At 40.4% G+C, this 17809-nt stretch overlaps 1 protein-coding gene across 1 annotated transcript in view; it reads left to right on the top strand.

The window, feature by feature from the left end:
* The first annotated feature begins 239 nt into the window (after positions 1–239).
* Positions 240–17809, top strand: part of LOC145414237 (putative phosphorylase b kinase regulatory subunit beta) — a 286779-nt gene continuing 269209 nt past the window's right edge. Inside the window, exons 1-2 of the mRNA XM_080283817.1 lie at positions 240–295; positions 7443–7558. Of these exons, the coding sequence (XP_080139943.1) occupies positions 270–295; positions 7443–7558 (142 nt within the window). The 5' untranslated portion in view covers positions 240–269. The remainder of the gene's footprint in view (positions 296–7442; positions 7559–17809) is intronic.

The raw sequence follows: 17809 nt of genomic DNA, 5'->3' as shown, positions 1-17809 counted from the left end.
AATTGAAATATTTATTGTTGTAAAAGGTACAGAGTGCTAATACAACAAAAAGTGGTGATAATAATAATAATAATAATAATAATAATAATAATAATAATAATAATTACCTTAAGCTGAATAGTTGAAGTATTGTATTATTAACAACATTTGGTCATTGATTCTTGAAATCATTTTACATACATGCACTGTGTTGACATTGAGAAGGAAGGGGGAAGGGCACGGGGAGTTGTTAGCCGGGGTCAGGTTATTTGATCATTTTACTAAAAACTATGGCTTCACTGATAGTACCAACACAGTAAGTATGCCATAACTTGCGTGTTTCAACATGTATCTTTTGCTCAGTGATTAGCAACAAACTGCGTTAAATGACAACCTTAGCCAGGTTCGACTGCATAGGCCTAATGGGCCACCAGAGTATTGGAAGTGTGCATTATGTATAGGAAGCAACAATACATTATTGATCCAGAGATTTACTCTAACTTCTATGGTCATTAGTCATTGGCAAAGATTTACTTACCGTAAGTACAGCTCAGAAATTCGTGGTCCACATTTTTTCTTTTGTGTATGTGTGTGTGTCTGTATTAAGTGGTTGTAGGATAATACTGTACTTATAAGGCTCAGTAGTTGCAATGTAAATGTATTGGAGTGTTATGTAACAGCCTATTTATATTTTGCCCCATGTTAACCATTTTGGATAATATTAAGCATAAGCCACAAACCGATGTTAAAGATTTTGAAGTGCTGTACCGTAGTATTTATATTGCAGTATTTGGAAACATAGGTGAAACTGCTGGAGAGTTTCCAGGTATTATTTTAGGTTTGGGCTTCTGGGGAATTTCAAATATTAACTCGCCTCGATCTTTAGATCTCCATATCTGGAGTATTTTAAACCATTGAACAGGCTGTCAGAAATTAATAATAGAGTTGTGAATTATTATGTGGATTTTTTCTATATTTCAGAACTTTGTGTCAGGAGATCTTTCATGTGCCATGAGAGAGCTCCTGTGCATTCATATGTCCAATACTAGTTGCCAGTAGGCATAAGCTAGTGCCTCACGTGTGCCATGGCAGACCTTGGATGTTTTTTGGCCGCTGATTGGTGCTTTTGTTTTTATTTCCACCAATCATAGGTCAGCATAACTGGCAGTCACTTCTCGTCTGATTTTGAATTTCAGTGTCATGATGGCATCCCTGTGCTCCGGCTGTGAGCGTGATTACTTCTCAGTAATTGCGAAATTTCATGGGGATTATGCAGACAAATGTGAAGATACAGTACCGGTATTAAGTTTTGGTAAACATTACTAAGAGGGCCATACTCGACTTTATGGTTAAAACGTGTTTTCAAATGGTTTTTGTTGTGATTTGTGTGATTTTGGCCTTCATTTCCATCAGAAATTTATTGTTTGCCCCCACTCCCCCTCCCCTACAATTTAGGGGACCCATTTGAATGTGGGGTTTTGGGTGGGGAAATGAGGGAAAACAAAGCAAAACTAGGGATTTAAAAGGTGAAAATCACACAAATCAAAACAAAAACCATTGGAAAAAAAAATGTTTTAACCATAACCTAACATAACTAAACCTAGCCACATCTACTAACCTTAGTGAGAATACGGTGGAGCAGGATCGTCAGGGTCCTCATCAGAGTAGTGAGGAATGGGGATCAGTGGTTGTTGATGCTGGCGTTCCAAGTGCGGCAGGTACTGGAGAACAGCTTGGTGCAGAAACTCATGGAGGGGAAAGCCAGGGTGATCCTTCAGGAAGAAATTGCGACCCAAATATTGCTTCAGATATTGCCGACGGATTCCTGGATGTTTGATATACTCCTTTACATCCCACCACAGCACAGCCTTTTTGTGTTCTGAGTGTGGATTCTCTTGTCGTCTGGGCCCACAAAATGTTCCACGTGATTAACCACCCGATGAGTGTAGCCCTCGTTACAAAGACTGGCATAAGCTGCCCAGCCGTCACTGATGATGATGGAATTTGGTCTGATGTAACGCATGATAATTGGGACTAGTGTCTGACGGTCCTTTTTTTCACTTAATGGATCAGTCAATGGAAGAATGAATCTCCGGGATAATTGTCGCTCGATCCCTCCAAACAACCAGACTTCACCCTCCTTTCTGATGGCAACACGATCACTGTTGTATTTTCTGCGAACCACTAAGGTTTCATCTATTTCCACTGTTACCCCATCTCCTCCAGTGGGAGCCAGACGATTGAACCAATATTCAGTCATGTCTGAACAAAATGAACGCCAGTCAACGCTCACCCTGAGAGAAATTTGCAAATTTGAAAGGGTATGCTGTATTTGTGGTCAGATTTCTTATCCAGCCATAGGATTACAAAACTAAGCACGTTCCATGGTTGAATATGGGTCTCTTCCAAAAAGGTTCCCTTGAAATGATCAACAATAAAGCCACATCTCCTGCGTTTCATGGTTTTGGGAATAACGTATGTACCGTCGCAAACCCATTGTCTTTTGTCCTTACGGTATCTACAGGGTCGCTCACAACGTGGACACCTCACAGATGATGGAAGAACATCATGTGCAGCTACATTTTCTAATGTTTTTTCATTATCTTCATACACGTCCTTCAAAATCCATAGTGGAAGAGAGGAACAGCCATTGTAAAGACGCTCCATTTTGAAACTAAATTTTAATTCAAGGAGGGAATCCGAATAGGAAATTTCAGATTGCTGATTGGCTGCTCTCACAAAAGCGAAGTTAAAAAGAGCGCTGATTGGAGCAAAGGCACCAGCAGATGGCACAGCCGTCAGTCAAGCCGCGGACCGCGTGGGAGATAGGTAATAAAGATGGCCCCGTCGCCTCTCCGCTATCGGATATGGTAGGTTTATTCATGTGGAACCAAAAATGTTGTCAGATGTAATTTTTATTAGAAATGCAATGACCTCCATGCCCTGGATAATACTCGGAAACAAAAAAGAAATTGAAAAATGACCCCGATCACCAATAAAGTGAGTACGACCCTCTTAGTAATAAATACCTGAGTGTTTAGGACATCATGGTATTCTGGAAGCTCTGGTGATCTGCAAAAACTGTAAAAATCTGTGTTACTTCTGAGATGATACACTTATCTGGTTTTGTAGCCAAAGCACCCCCATTCTGAAAATGAGAAAAAGAAAAATGTGCAGTTACCAAGTGTCAGATTTTAAAGGTACTTTCCCTGATAGGGGTAGGTTAGGTTAGGCTACTTTAGGTTAAGTTCAGTTGGGTTCGGTTAGGTTCAGTCGGGTTAGGTTAGTTTTGGTTAGGGATTTAGGCTAGACATGCAAACTATGTGTTTCCTATAGTTCTTGATGTGTTTTGAATGATTCTGACCATCATTTCTATTGGAAGTTGTTAGTTTTTGTGATTTTCCCCTAGCAAAATCCCTAGGTGGGGATGGGGGAAAATCAGAAAAACTATTGATTTGCATTAGAAATGAAGGTCAGAATCGTTTAAATGACATCATAAGCCACCAGAAAAACATTGTTTGCATGTTGAAATCCAGAGATATCTGAAACAAAAAATTTTCCAGCTTCCATGCATAAAATTTACAATTGTATTTTTTTCTCAGTAAGCTATGGCATAATTGTGGTTGTGATAGCTTTAAAATGTTGCAGAAATGTGTACTTTGTAAGATAACTATAAAAACAATCAGTTTTACATGCAATTGTGGCAATGGCCACACGCCATGTTGGACTCTTAGGTTGATTCAGCTCCAAAGTCGGTCATAATCCTTAAGGAGACATAAGACCACCGTATTTTTCAGTTTTCTGTTTTTTCCTTTAGCTTTCATGGTATTCTTTTAAGTACAGTATTTTCTGATTGCATTTTGATGTTCTTTGCTCAGTAAGAGTGACTCCATACATAGAGTAACCATTGGCCACCATCAGAGTCCTTATTCTGTTCTCTGCTTCCAGAAACTCTGGATTGTTTCCACATTTCAAGATCTGTCTGTCTATTTGCCAGACTCCTCAATCCTGTGAGGGTGGCCACAAACGTAGTGCCTCCATGTTACCCTGTCCAGCACCATTTCACTGCCTTGCTTCCAGCTCACACCCCCCTCTCTCATATACCTCTCCATTCCATCCCTCCATCTCATCCTTGGCCTCCCCCTCCCTCTCCCCCCTACACCTCACTTGCATACACTCTCCTCATTAGTCTTTCACTCTCCATCCTCTCCACATGGCCAAACCTCCTCAGTGTATTTCTCTTAATGCTTTCTATCACATCCTCATCACCACAATGCTCTATCACTTCCTCATTTGTCAGTCTGTCTCTCTATGTAACTCCACAAGCTCCTTTCAAATAGCTAACTCATTTCCACTGCTCTCATTCTTGACTTCTGTCCTTCCAACAAAGTCCAAACTTCACTTCCATACATTAGGGTTGGTATCACAATACACTCAAACCTCGATTTAAGGGACCTCCATTTAAGGGATTTCGGATTTAAGGGACTCAATATTCAACCTGACAAACGGACGAAACCATTCAAAATGATAGGTAATGTCTAGGTTATACACATTAATATGTTTCTTTATACAGTACCCCTAAAATAATAATATAAATAAGTATGATAAGTGAAACAATCATTGCATTTCATAATAAGATTGTCTGTATATGTGGTAAAACAATGGACATTTTCAAGTAAGGGACAAGTTGATTCCCCTTTTAGTTCCTTAAATCAAGGTTTGAGTGTACTGTACTGTCATGCAGTGACTTTTTTACTTCCATACTCACTTCTGTGTTCCATATCACTGCTTTCAAAGAGCCAGCAACCTTTCTTTCCTGTTGTACCCTTTCAAGCACTTCACCCTCTAAACTTTCATCATTACTCAGCACACTGCCCAAGTACTTAACCCCTACACTCCGGTTGATGTGCATAACCATCACGATTTTGGGCGTGGAGCAATGCCGGTTGACGTGTATGGCTTCAAGCGTCTTCCCGCCATCCTTTGAACCTACAGCTGTTTTCTATGACAATCATAGGGTAGGCAGATACCCAAGGTACCCCACTGATGTGTGGCTCAGTCTGTACACAGCACTGGTATAGTGTAGAGTGATGTCTTCCTCATCCTCCTTGTCCACTTCCACTCCCCCACACGCAGGGCCGATTGCATCATCAACCCCTGCGAAAGTTCTGCCCTTACTGCCAGGAAAAAGGCTCATTGACTGAGCAGGTGTGTAGGAAATTGTAAATAGTAAACAGGTGTTTTAACATTTTTTTTTTGTTTATACATAAGTGAAATGTAAGATATCATAAGTTACAGTATATATCTAGTAACCGTTATGATATAAGTGTTTTACAGTAAGTTTTACAAGTGTAGTGCAATGAGTGTTACTGTTTATGGTTATATGTGAAATTACCGGTATGATTGGAAGTACCTTGAGTAACCCTACCTGCTACGAAAAACAAACGTAGGAATGCGTGGATGAGAAAGAAAATGACCTGGTTGGCTATAAGTGTTTTTTTTTTCTCCCTCGCCACTCACTCGATGTAGTGCTGCTCTCGGGTGTCTGCCCTTTCCCCTCCTCCCTCCTTTCCTTCCTTCGTCTTCTGTCTTTCTTTACTTCGTTCTTTCCTCGTCCTTCTGCCTACGGGTGAGTTTACACTCTTTTGTCTTTCTTTCCTTCCTTCTTTCCTCTTCCTTCTGCCCATGGGTGACTCACACTGAGTGACAAGCTGAATGGTTTTCTGTACACCAGGAAACCATTTATGGCACTGGGTGGTAACCATGTAACCAGATTATGGCGCTTGGTGGTTTAGTTGATAATTGCGGCACTCCAATCACATTGAGCTGGTGAAGGTTTATATCCAAGGGGTGGTTGGGGTTATTGCTCACGTAATGCCACTCAGGGATGAATGAGGCTGGTTACTTTCATCTCAAGTGTCAGGACCAGCTTGCTTAGTCCCATGCTCCTATGCTCCTCACGGGGCAGCATAGGATTGGATGATAGATAGATAGATAGAAATTTCACTACTGTAATGGTAATATTCATTTGTGAGAAGAGTTTAAAGAGACTAAAAATTGGTACACTACTGGAAGCAATCCAGGAAGAAATAAAATAATTACTGTATTGTCCTATAGACAATTGAAATGAATAAAACAGATGTTTACCTGGGAGTTTTATGACAAAAATTAAGCAAAGTTTAGAAAACTGGGGGGGAAAATGGGGAAAACTATACATATCAGAGGATGTTGCCTGGTGTGTGCTGCAGTGCTTCTAAGGATAATCCTGAGAGTGTAAAGGTTAAGCAGAGACTCCTTTAACTAGTAAATGAGGTTGAACAAGTGGCTGAGCTGGTAATGAGTAGATTATGGTAAGGATCATGTATAAGTGAGCGGATATTTATTACCAAGTCTTGACGGTTCAGACACTACCTGAATATGCCAAACTGGCACTGACAGTTTCCTCTCGCCAAATTTGCAGACTCAGGAAGGGAACACTGAGAAGACTGTTTTGTTTGTACACAGTCAAGAATTCCTAAACTCAGCGTAACTTGATGGCATTGGTTGTGTGGAGGCTCACTTACCTCTGTCCAGATGAAATTAAGGGTGACAGAGCAACAAGACTCCAGGAGCGTAACACAGCTCTCTTCCAATAAAGTATCGAGTTGTTGTAAGAAATCCTTAACCCAGAATCCTGATTTTATATCTCCGGGCCTACATCTCACACATCCCTCATTACTTTCTTAATCTTCCTCTTGCCCATGTTGTCCTGGCTGTATCCTTTATTCTTACACAGCACCAATCAGGTTATTCATTGTCATCTCACTGCTACCCTAAGTAATTTCCTGACATCACTTCCCAATTGTTGTCAGCAACACCATTACCTTGGATGTGAGCTGCCTCCTCAACTACTGTGTTGAAGGCATAGGTGATTAGTGTAGGTGAGACAGCAGAATAAAAATGTAATAAATTCCTTCACCCACAATTGATAGTTTGTACACTGATTCTTTTATTCCAGTTAGCCTACTTGTCACTGCCCATAGTGAACCTTCACCCCTCCTGCTCTCATGTACCCCTTTCTACACTTAATTCTCTTAAGTTCCATCTTTTCTCATTACACTCTCTAGATACTTGAAGGTACTCACACTTGCCATTCCCAGACAATTCAGCCTCGCAAAGCTTTGTATAAATTACAGTAGGCTCATTACTAACGCTCAAAGTTCTTTTGCTCCTAGTTTTTCTACCTTACTGTGTACAGTGATGAACCAGTCCCTGAAGTGTGTATTTATATTTGTACTTATTTCAACTCACTGTTCAGTATTGTACTTTGGCTTTCATGTTCAGTTAATCCAGACTATATTGTATGTTATTAATGTAGCACAACTCACTGTTCAGTATTGTACTTTGGCTTTCATGTTCAGTTAATCCAGACTATATTGTATGTTATTAATGTAGCATTTGTAATCCACTTCTTTATGTTCCAGGGAGTCACGTACCAGACAGCGTACATTGAGTGGATGTGATTCAGAAGTCGACATGCATCTTCGTGTCATCAGTTATGACGATACTGTACGCAAGCTTGACCATTACTATGGCATAGGTCAGTCATAGGGAAAAATATGTATAGTATTAATTTAGATGTTAATGGTTGTATCAAATACCATAATATAGAAGTATAGAAGGTGGCTGTTTGCTACTAATTGTAAGAGACACTAGTGAACCAGATTAATGATATAAGGCAGCAGCAGAAGTGGGCACAGCAAACAAAAATTCAGTTCCGCAATGCAAATCCACAGACTCAAAAGATTGCCTTCTGCAACTTCAAATCCGAAAATTCTTAAATTTGCAGTTCTGCAAATGCAAAAATGCAAAACCACACCATTTTTATCTCTTTTAATACCACGGCATCGGCTTCATTTTATTCTTGATACCATTAGAGGAATATATTAATTTTAGGATGATATTTTTCATAATCATAGGGTTAAAAATCATCTCAAATTACTCATGCACTGCAATTGTATCATTATTTACTCTATTCTGATTAACTATAGGTGACTTTATGAAGTTTGGAAGTGAATGGGGTATATAAGATTATAGTTGTAGTAAAACTGAAATATATATTTAAATCAGTGTATTATGATTAGTATATTATACTGTTTTTAGTACAAAACAAAGGTAAATCCTTCACTATTGTATATAAATGAAAATTATTGTCCGAGCAAGGGCGAGGACAACTTACTTCATCCTAAATTCACTTAAGAGTGTTAAGAAATGTTCAGCTTGGGCTGTAAAAAAGTATTCCTCACCATTTGGGGAGATCTCTGTATGCTACTATAGTACAGGTTGGGGTGTAAAATAAGTACAGTATCCCTCACCATTTGGAGAGATCTGTGTAGTCTGCTGTAGTACAGGTTGGGATGTAAAGAAGTACTAGTATGTGTCAGAATTCGCACTGGGCGAACTTGGACACGTTCCACATCTTCGGTGTGGACGTCTGTTTCCTAGTTACACTTCACAGCTCACACTTGACTGATTGACACACCAGTCCACCTCTGTTCCTCGGCTCTAATCTCCTCAGTTCTCACCCCATAGTTATAGTCAGACTCCTCCAACAGAGACAACTCCAGCATACAGTATATCTATCTGTCTATCTATCTACTGCGTGTATATTGATACCGCATGAGGAAAGGTGGTTGTCTGGTAAGCAAAATATTAAAACTGTTTTCAGTTTCATTTTGTATGTTTCTTGTTTAATCTGTTATTTATCTACCTAATGATTTTTGTTGAGATTGAAATACTGACACTGGCAATGATATAAGTCTGACAAAATTGAAATTAAGACTAAAAAGGTCGTATTCTAAGTGGACTGAGAGGTTTCGTGGCACATCTTTGCACTTTTCGTCTTGTTATTGGCATGTATGCTGAACAAGTCTTTCTAGTATCGATGTAGTTTACATCAGTAGCATACATCATAACATCCAAGAACCTGGAAAATAAATTGATCTTGAATTAGGCTTTATATTTTTCTTTATTGGGGAAAAAAACATCTTTGCCGGCTTTTATCCTTAGATTCCTATTTCTTACCCTTCCCACAGAAAGCACATACAGTATATCATTAACCTCTTGACACTGGGCTTCCTGCACCCTATCCCCCTCCCACAACCGGGCTTATTTTTGTAATTTGGATTTTCCAAAAAATATATACTTTTTTTCTTACAAATAAGTCACAAATGACACAAACACATAAAAAGTGTGTACTTACCCTCTGCTGCTGTTTTAGAGGCCGTGGTGTCAGCTGTCTGGTGTATATGTATACTAGTGCATGGGTGGCTGGCTGCTGTCAGTACACATGTACACTGCCCCTCCAGGCACCTCTTCCCCACCCTACTATGTCCCTGCCTGCCTCTCCCCCACCCTACTCAGTCCTCCCAGGTGGATCTCCCAACCCCCTCTTCCCATGTCCTTCCCATCTAGCCTCTTCCTGCATCCTCATGCACACGAGAGAGCCCGCCATACCACACTCAGTGAGTTTGGTGTGCTCTTAAGTTTAAACATGTCCAGGAAATATTAAAACATCCTCAGACGTGAACTGGCGCCTATAGACCACACATCCTCAGACATGAAATGACGTCGGGGGTTAAGATACTGTAATGAGGAACCCTCCAACATAATGTAGAATACGAAATGCTATGACGATGTTATGCATTATTATTTAATCATGAGTATGGCCATGTTGAGAGGATGGAGGGTGAAAGACTGACGAAGAGAGTGTATGTGAGTGAGGTGGAGGGAGGTAGAGGGAGGGGGAGGCCGAGGATGAGATGGAGGGATGGGGTGGAGAAGTATATGAGAGAGGGGGGTGTGAGTTGGGAGCAGGGCAGTGAAATGGCGGGGGACAGGACGACTTGGAGGCGATTTGTTTGTGGCCACCCCAAACGGGATTGAGGCGTCTGGCAATAGATAGATAGATAGATAGATGAGTATGAATGATGTCCCATCTTGGCTTTTACTCATTTTCATTCCTCTCCTGAGATCTTGGTATGAAGCCAGTGAATATCTGATTTTCAGCCATATTCTCTCTCTCTCTCTCTCTCTGATTTTTTTGCCCCATGGGTCGCGAAGTCTTGAAGTATTCCAAATTGGGTCACCAACTAAAAAGTTTTAGAGCTACTGAGCAAAAGTGTAGCTATCATATACTATATAGGCTTTTTAAAGGATTATGTACATAAATGAAAAGTTTATAGTACTGTATAGCTTTAAAATTATTATTTGGAAAATTCTTGGTTACAATAATATCTGCATATGTTCTGCCGGTCACCTTGGATGTTGAAGAAAAAACAGTCTCGGGTGATTCGATATGTGTGGTTGGTGGTATGGGGGATGATGAGATTGTAGTTGTGGTAGGAAATTTAAATGGTCATGTGGGTGCCGCAGCTCAAGGATGTGAAGGGATGCACAGATGATGTGTGTATGGTACAAGGTATGCAGAAGACGAGAGGGTACCAGAGTTTGGAGAAGCAATGAACATGATTGTGTTCAGTATGATTTGTAGACAAAGAGAGAGTAGACTGACTACCTATGATGCTGGGGGTAATAGTAGCCAGATTGACTATTTTCTGGGCAGGAGTGGTGATAGGAGGCTAGTAAAGGATGTGAATTTTTAAGGAATGAAGAGAGTGCAGCAGTGCAGTTACTGATATGTAACGTGGTACAGGTATACCTCAATGTACAATATCCCTAGATGCAAAAACCTGGCTTAATGATTTGGGTAGAAATACCACCATGCCCTGCCTTACGATGGTCAAACTCCGATTTAACGATGGGTTTTTATTTTATTTTTTTACCAGTTTGGATGATATTTTAGACTAAATTATATGTTTAGGTTGATTTATAAACAGTTTTTAAACTCCTGGGGTGGGAGAGGAGGTCCGGATGATGATGATGATGAATTATTGTGTTTTAGCCATGGTGGTGTGATCATTGTCATTTTGGGGTACAGTTTACTGTTTGATTTTTTCCAGATTTATATTTGATGATTTTCAGATTTTATTTGTTGGTTTTAGTGAGTTATTTACTGGTGTTAGGCTTAGGTCAGCTTCTTTTACAGCTGTTAGGCCATATAGATTGGCTTTAAACTTGTTTTTGGACTCATTTGGGTGGGTTTAGGAGTTGGTTGTGGGGGCAACCTATCTATCTATCTATCTATTTGCCAGACGCCATAATCCTGTAAGGGGTGGCCATTTGACTTTGAGTTATTTGTTTTACAGGGAAGGGAACTGGTCCTCCACCAACCCACTTGTTGACACGTAGGGAGCACGTATGGTTTGGCTATATGGTTACCACCCTGCGTTTTAAATAGTTTCTTGGCTTGCAGGAAACCATTTGGCTTGTCACTCAGTGTAAAGCCACCTGTAAAGGAAAGAAAAGCAATAAAAAGTGACAGGAAAGATGGGAGAAATAGGAAGAGAGGAGGCAGGCACAGAAAAAGAATGATAAAGGCTAAGGAAGTAGGCAGCACTACATCAAGTGAGTGGATGATGGTCGCCACCATGTACCACTCGGGGGCAACCCAAGGCTCAAAAACACATCCCTGTCTACCCCGAGATACGATACCCTGCCTAACGATGCGTTTTTACTTAACCAATTGCATCGTTAAACCGGGTTATATCTGTTCTAAAAAATTGGGTAATGAAGAAAAGGACCTTTTCTCCCAGGAGAAATGTGTGGAAGTTGAAAATTCAAACAACAAGGGATGCATTCTGCAGTGAGATGAGTAGAATGGTGATTGAACAAGGAGCTTTAGACAGATATGTTAACGAACAGTACAGAACTCTCAAGCACAGTCTCATGAAAGTTACTGAATCAGTTTCTTGATGGACAAGGGACCACCAGGACATGAGGTAACATTTTGGTGTGATGAGGATGTAGAAGCTGGTGTTAAAAAAAAAAAAAAAAAAAAAAAAAGTTTTCCAGGAATGGAAAAAGGATGGTAACAGAGAAATATTTGGCAGCCAAGCATTAGGCCAGAAAGAAAGTATACAAGGCAAAGTCTGAGACTCATATTCTCGTCAGCTCAGGAAGCTCCCTAGCGCTTCTTTCCTAGTGATTTGTTTTTGGTTGTGGATGGTTAATATCCTCTTGTACATCATCCACGCCAGCCTGTGGTGCATACAGATATATATGAAATAAGTATCGAACAATGTTTTTACTACTATGATCGTTTCATTCTTTTTTATTACTGTACATTCATGACACATTCCACCTATTTTTCCTCAACCAGCACACCCACACCACTATATACATCTATACTTCCATGCCAGAATGTCTGTCTGTCTGTCTACAGCCAGATGCCATAATCCCAGAAAAGGTGGCCATTTGTCTTTGAGTTGTTTTGCAGGGAGGGACACTAACCCTCCACCATCCCACTTGTTGACACATAGGGAACACTTATGGGTTGGTTTTATGGTTGCCAGCCAGTGTTGTAAATGGTTTCTTGGCTTACAGGAAACTTTGGCATGTCACTCACTGTAATGCTGCCCCCAAAAGAAAAAAGTAATAACAAGTGACAGGAAAGATAGGAGAAGTAGGAAGAGAGAAGGGCAGATATATAATACTGTATGTATATACAGTATATATATATGTGTACAGTGGGGCACCAATTTTCGCGCCTAATTGGGTCCAAAAATAATGCGCGAAAGTGGAATTAGCGAAAGTTGGGGCATTGTCTTTATGGCAGAAAGGCTAATTGGTTCCCGGTTATCCTAAAGTAACATCAGATTTTCATTTTCACTTGCAATACAGTACATCAAATCACTATTGTACATTGCATTGTGAGATACAAACAATAAAAACTGTACAGTACACATTATATGAGGAGAAACATACCACAGAGACCAGGTTGCGGTGTTTAATGGATGTTGGGGGTAAGTATCCGAGGCGCGTGGCGGGCTTATTTAGCCACGCCAGACGTATTGGCCACTTTTTATCACCACCACTGCCTCCCGGCCCTCCCCCCACACCACCAGGCTCTCCCCCCACACCACCAGGCCCTTTCCCCACACTACCAGGTATAGTAGAGGCCATTGAACCGTGAGAATCCAACACAGTGGAGCTAGCACGCTCGTACACAATGGCGGGAATGGGTGGACAGAGTGTTGACATGACGTCATTCAAGATGGCGGTGGGTTGCGGGCGGGCGGTGCAGGAAATTCAAAGTTCAAAATATTGTCCCAAACCCAAAATTTGTGCGCGAAAATCGATTTTTTTCAAGCGAAAGTGGAAGTTAGGGAATATTTGGTGCATGCCGCGAAAGTGGATTCCGCGAATCCTGCTGTAGCGAACGTTGGTGCACTACTGTATATAATTATACAGTAATCCTTGTACTTTCCGGACGCTCACTTTCCGGACACCCCACTTACCGGACATTGTGGGCCTGGACCTTTGGAACCCAAAAATGGCCAAAAAAAGAAGAAATTCCCCCCAAAATCCTAATTTTTTTCCCACCCGTAATTTGAAATTGCCGTTGGGGCGCCGAACAACTGTTACACCACGGACCCATCACCCCTTCCTTCCTCCCCCTTCCCCCCCTCCCCTGTCAGGGTTGCCATTTGGTATCTTTCATTATCAAATGTGGGCCAATTTGGTCATGAAAAATTCATTTGGTAATGAGTCAGAATAATGCATTACCAAACGGATTTTTCACATGTATGAGGATACACAGGATGGAGATGGTGGATTGTTTGCTCTCTCGGATTAATCTGCTAGCCTACATAGCATGAAAATTATCAACATGCTGTTAAATATAAGGAGAGTGATTACATGTATTTCCATTTGTATATATAATTAGTGAAGAATAAATGCTAGCTTTACGAATTTGGTAATGAAAAGTTAAATTTGGTAATGAAAACTGAGGAGTTTGGTACTTCGGCTGTTGCCGTCTGGCAACTTTGTTTCCCTGTCACCAACATTCCAACAGTTTCTGCCTAGCTTCAATCACAAGTAGATGTTTATCACAATGGAAGCCACATTTGCTCATTTTTTGTAAATAAACAGTGAATAAACTGCAATATCTCACCACTAGACCACACGGGAATTTACAGTGTTGTGTAGTGTTAAGAAATTAGACTTTAGAGTGCAAAGGATTAACTGTGGAGTGCAAACTGGCGGTTGAAACTGGCATGGTGCAGTTAACAATGTGCAGTGTTAAACAGTTATAACTCACATTGCAAAGAATTGCTGTAAGTGCAGCACAACACTGGATTACTGTACATGCTTCAAGAACATTTTCACCACTGCCAAAACCTTTGAAAAGGCAGCCACAAACGTGCTGTAAGTACCCTAGCTGAGGTATAGTCATTTCTAATTCCTAATTCTTTGGTTCCTTTTCATTTATTTCATGCTTTATGTCCATTATTGCTGTGAATAGGGTCTTAAATATGTTTAAATAGGTGCTATGCATGTCCGGTAGTTTCAAAGTTAGGCTGGGTTAGGGTCCTTAAGTACCAGTCCAGGAGCCAGGGGCCCACTTTCCGGACGGGACCACTTTCCGGACATGCCTTTGGCTCTATTACATCTGTTAGTAGAGGATTACTGTATACAGTATATATATATATATATATATATATATATATATATATATATATAGGTGGGGGCACTCACCATCCACTCACTCGATGTAGTGCTGCTCTCGGGTGTCTGCTCTTTCCTCTCCTCCATCCTTCTTTCCATCTATCCTTTTCTGTCTTTCTTTCCTTCATTCTTTCCTCATCCTTCTGCCTACAGGTGACTTTACACTCCCTCTTCTGTCTTTCTTTCCTTCATTCTTTCCTCTTCCTTCTGCCTGTGGGTGACTCTACACTGAGTGACAAGCCAAATGGTTTCCTGTACACCAGGAACACCTTGAACAACCTGAATGTAAACATGATTTATCAGTCGATGATGTGATCGGGATAGCCCTTTGAACAGCCCCTCTTTATGTCATTTAAGTCACTGTTCTGGTTGCTGAGCTCCTTTATTTTCTTCTCTCTTGTTTTCCAACATTTATTTAGAAATTCCTTTGTATTTTCAAAACATTTTTCCTTGAACAGCCCAGATACAAGCACATGATTTATCGATGTCACAGTGTTCATCAGTGCATGAAATATTTACACTCAGAGGCTTTCATAATAATTAATATTTATTTTAAATTATTATTATGTATTCTATAATAGGTTAGGTGACAGTTCAATGGTCTGACACAAAATATTCTTTGTTGAGTCGCCTAGTTGTCGATACTGCTTTGTAACTCATCTGATGGGCAAGAATCCGTATCCCAAATGACAGTGTTCACTCCACCTGTGACTGAATTCATTAACTCCTTAACCGCGGGGCGTCACTTTCATGACGCTTGGGAGCAAGGGATCATACCGCGGGGCGTCGCTTTTGTGATTCTGTGTTATTTTGAATTCACCCAGGCTTCCAAGTGGGGGCTTGTATCATCTATCAGTACTGCCAATGTCCAACACTAGTCAGCACTCCTAATCTCATCTGTACTCCCATCCATTGTTGACAATTTAGCCATTTCTCCCCGTTCTTGACTCCCCTCCCTACCCCCCCTCCATTACACTATCCTCTCGCCTGCCCGGCCGTGCTACGCTAAGTAAATCTTCCCTGGAATTTTTCACTGATTTCATCCATTGAAATAAGCCCTATGCCCTATTCTTATACCAAATAATATATACAAGAAAGAAATAAGGTAAGTGAGAGTGCCATACACCTGGAATTGGCTAATTATCACCTGACAACACCTCACGTGCACTCGTTCGCTAATTTTCATTTTTTTTCCCCTTGAAATATGCCATATAATCTATTTTCGTAATAAATATACATATAAGGAGGGAAGAGAGAAGCCTAAGTGATATTTACATTCACCTGGAACTACCTAATTTATAATGTATTGTCTAGATTTCCTGCCAATCATTTCAGTGAAATACATAGCTGTTTCAAGAGCTACGTTGGTAGCACTGAATAACCCCCAAGTAGGCCTCAACCCGGGCCGGCCTTCCTTTATCAGTTCTCTCTCATCTTCCGAAGAGGAGGTACGGCTCATCCTCTTGCTGACTTCAGGGCCTTTTTTCACCCCCATGCAAAGGGCCCTGTGACCTTTACCCCCTACTAAACCTCGTGTGGAAAGAGGTAAAGGGCTGACAATTGATAAAAGAATGACTATGATCTTTCTATTGAGTAAAACAGTGCAAGTGGAATTGTAAATAATGTGTAAATAATGTGTAAACAGCAAGTGAAAGTAATGAATGTAAATATACGTGAACAATGGAAAATAGTTTTATAAGTTACTTCAAGTGACAGTTCATAACACAGTGTAAATAAAATAGAAATGTAAATAACGTAAATAAAATAGAGAACGTAAATAGAAATGTAAATGAGTAGTATTATAAGAATACGAGTATATACCCTAGGAGTAATGAAAGTGAAAGTTTCACTATAGCATGTCTGAATACTATGAGTTATGAGAGTGAAGATGAAAGTGACATTCACTCTCAATGCCAGTATACAGGACGAGAAAGTGAATGCTACGTATTTTACTGAAAGAAATTGAATCCCTACAGTGACAATAAACTAATACTACTGAAGGAAACTTATGGATAAAGACTGTAGATATATATAAGTGTTATATAGTAATAGAAATATAAAGTGTGAGGGGTTTTATGAATAATAAATGACAGAGTACCAAGAGCGAACTAGCGCAAGTACGGCGGTCAGACGCGCTCATAATTTTCATTGCTTTCACAGTGTTTTTTTTTTTTTTTTTTTTGGAGTATGGATCCCAAACTACTTGAAAATCATAGAGTAGTGTTTATAGTGTTAATATCTGGCTGTGGTAATCATATTACGGGTTGTCGGGAAGTGTAAAGTGGAGACTTCGTTACCCAACTTCAGAGGTCTCCACAAGTCCTACGGTAACTGACAAAGGCTCAACAAACATTCCAGGAGAAAGCTGAAGGTATGTGCCATAAGCATATAGAATTTTAATATTCTAGGACTAATAACTGATTTTCGGCAAATATTTTTTGAGAGTCTGTCGGAGCCCGAATAACCCCGCGGCACACGCAAAACATCGGTAAACATGCCTGCGGTGTAGGGGTTAATCAGAGTCAAAAAAAAGTTTATAAATCAACCTAAACTCAAAATTTAAGTCTAAACTATCATCAAAATTGGTTTTAAAAAATAAACACCTATTGCAAAACCGGGGGTAGGCCTACAATAGGCGGGGTAGGGTGGTATTTCTGCCCCCATCACTATTCCAGGGTATCGCATCTAGGGGTATCGTAAATTAGAGTTTGCTTGTACAGGTAGGTCCCGTTGTATGACCACTCGATATACAAGAACCAATGATACGACCTGGGTAAATTAGGGACTATTTTCTTTGTCGACACTGCTTTGCACCTCATCTGATGGGCAAGAATCCGTATCCCAAATGACAGTGTTCACTCCACCTATGACTAAATTACATTAATCAGAGTCAAAAAAACAGTTTATAAATCAACCTGAACTCAAAATTTAAGTCTAAACTATCATCAAAATTGGTTTAAAAAAATAAACACCTATTGCAAAACCGGTGGTAGGCCTACGATAGGCGGGGTAGGGTGGTATTTCTGCCCCCATCACTATTCCAGGGTATCGCATCTAGGGGTATCGTAAATTGGAGTTTGCTTGTACAGGTAGGTCCCGTTGTATGACCACTCGATATACAAGAACCAATGATACGACCTGGGTAAATTAGGGACTATTTTCGTTATATGATCTCGAAAATCCATTGACATGACATTCAGTCTGGGGTGAGGTGGGAGGATTC

The sequence above is a fragment of the Coenobita brevimanus genome, chromosome 98, assembly GCF_032717465.1.
Source record: "Coenobita brevimanus isolate Jiangsu-jjx chromosome 98, ASM3271746v2, whole genome shotgun sequence".
NCBI classification, from domain to species: domain Eukaryota; kingdom Metazoa; phylum Arthropoda; class Malacostraca; order Decapoda; family Coenobitidae; genus Coenobita; species Coenobita brevimanus.
Note: the sequence above shows the minus strand (reverse complement) of the source record. Positions and strands in the feature narration are given on the sequence as shown.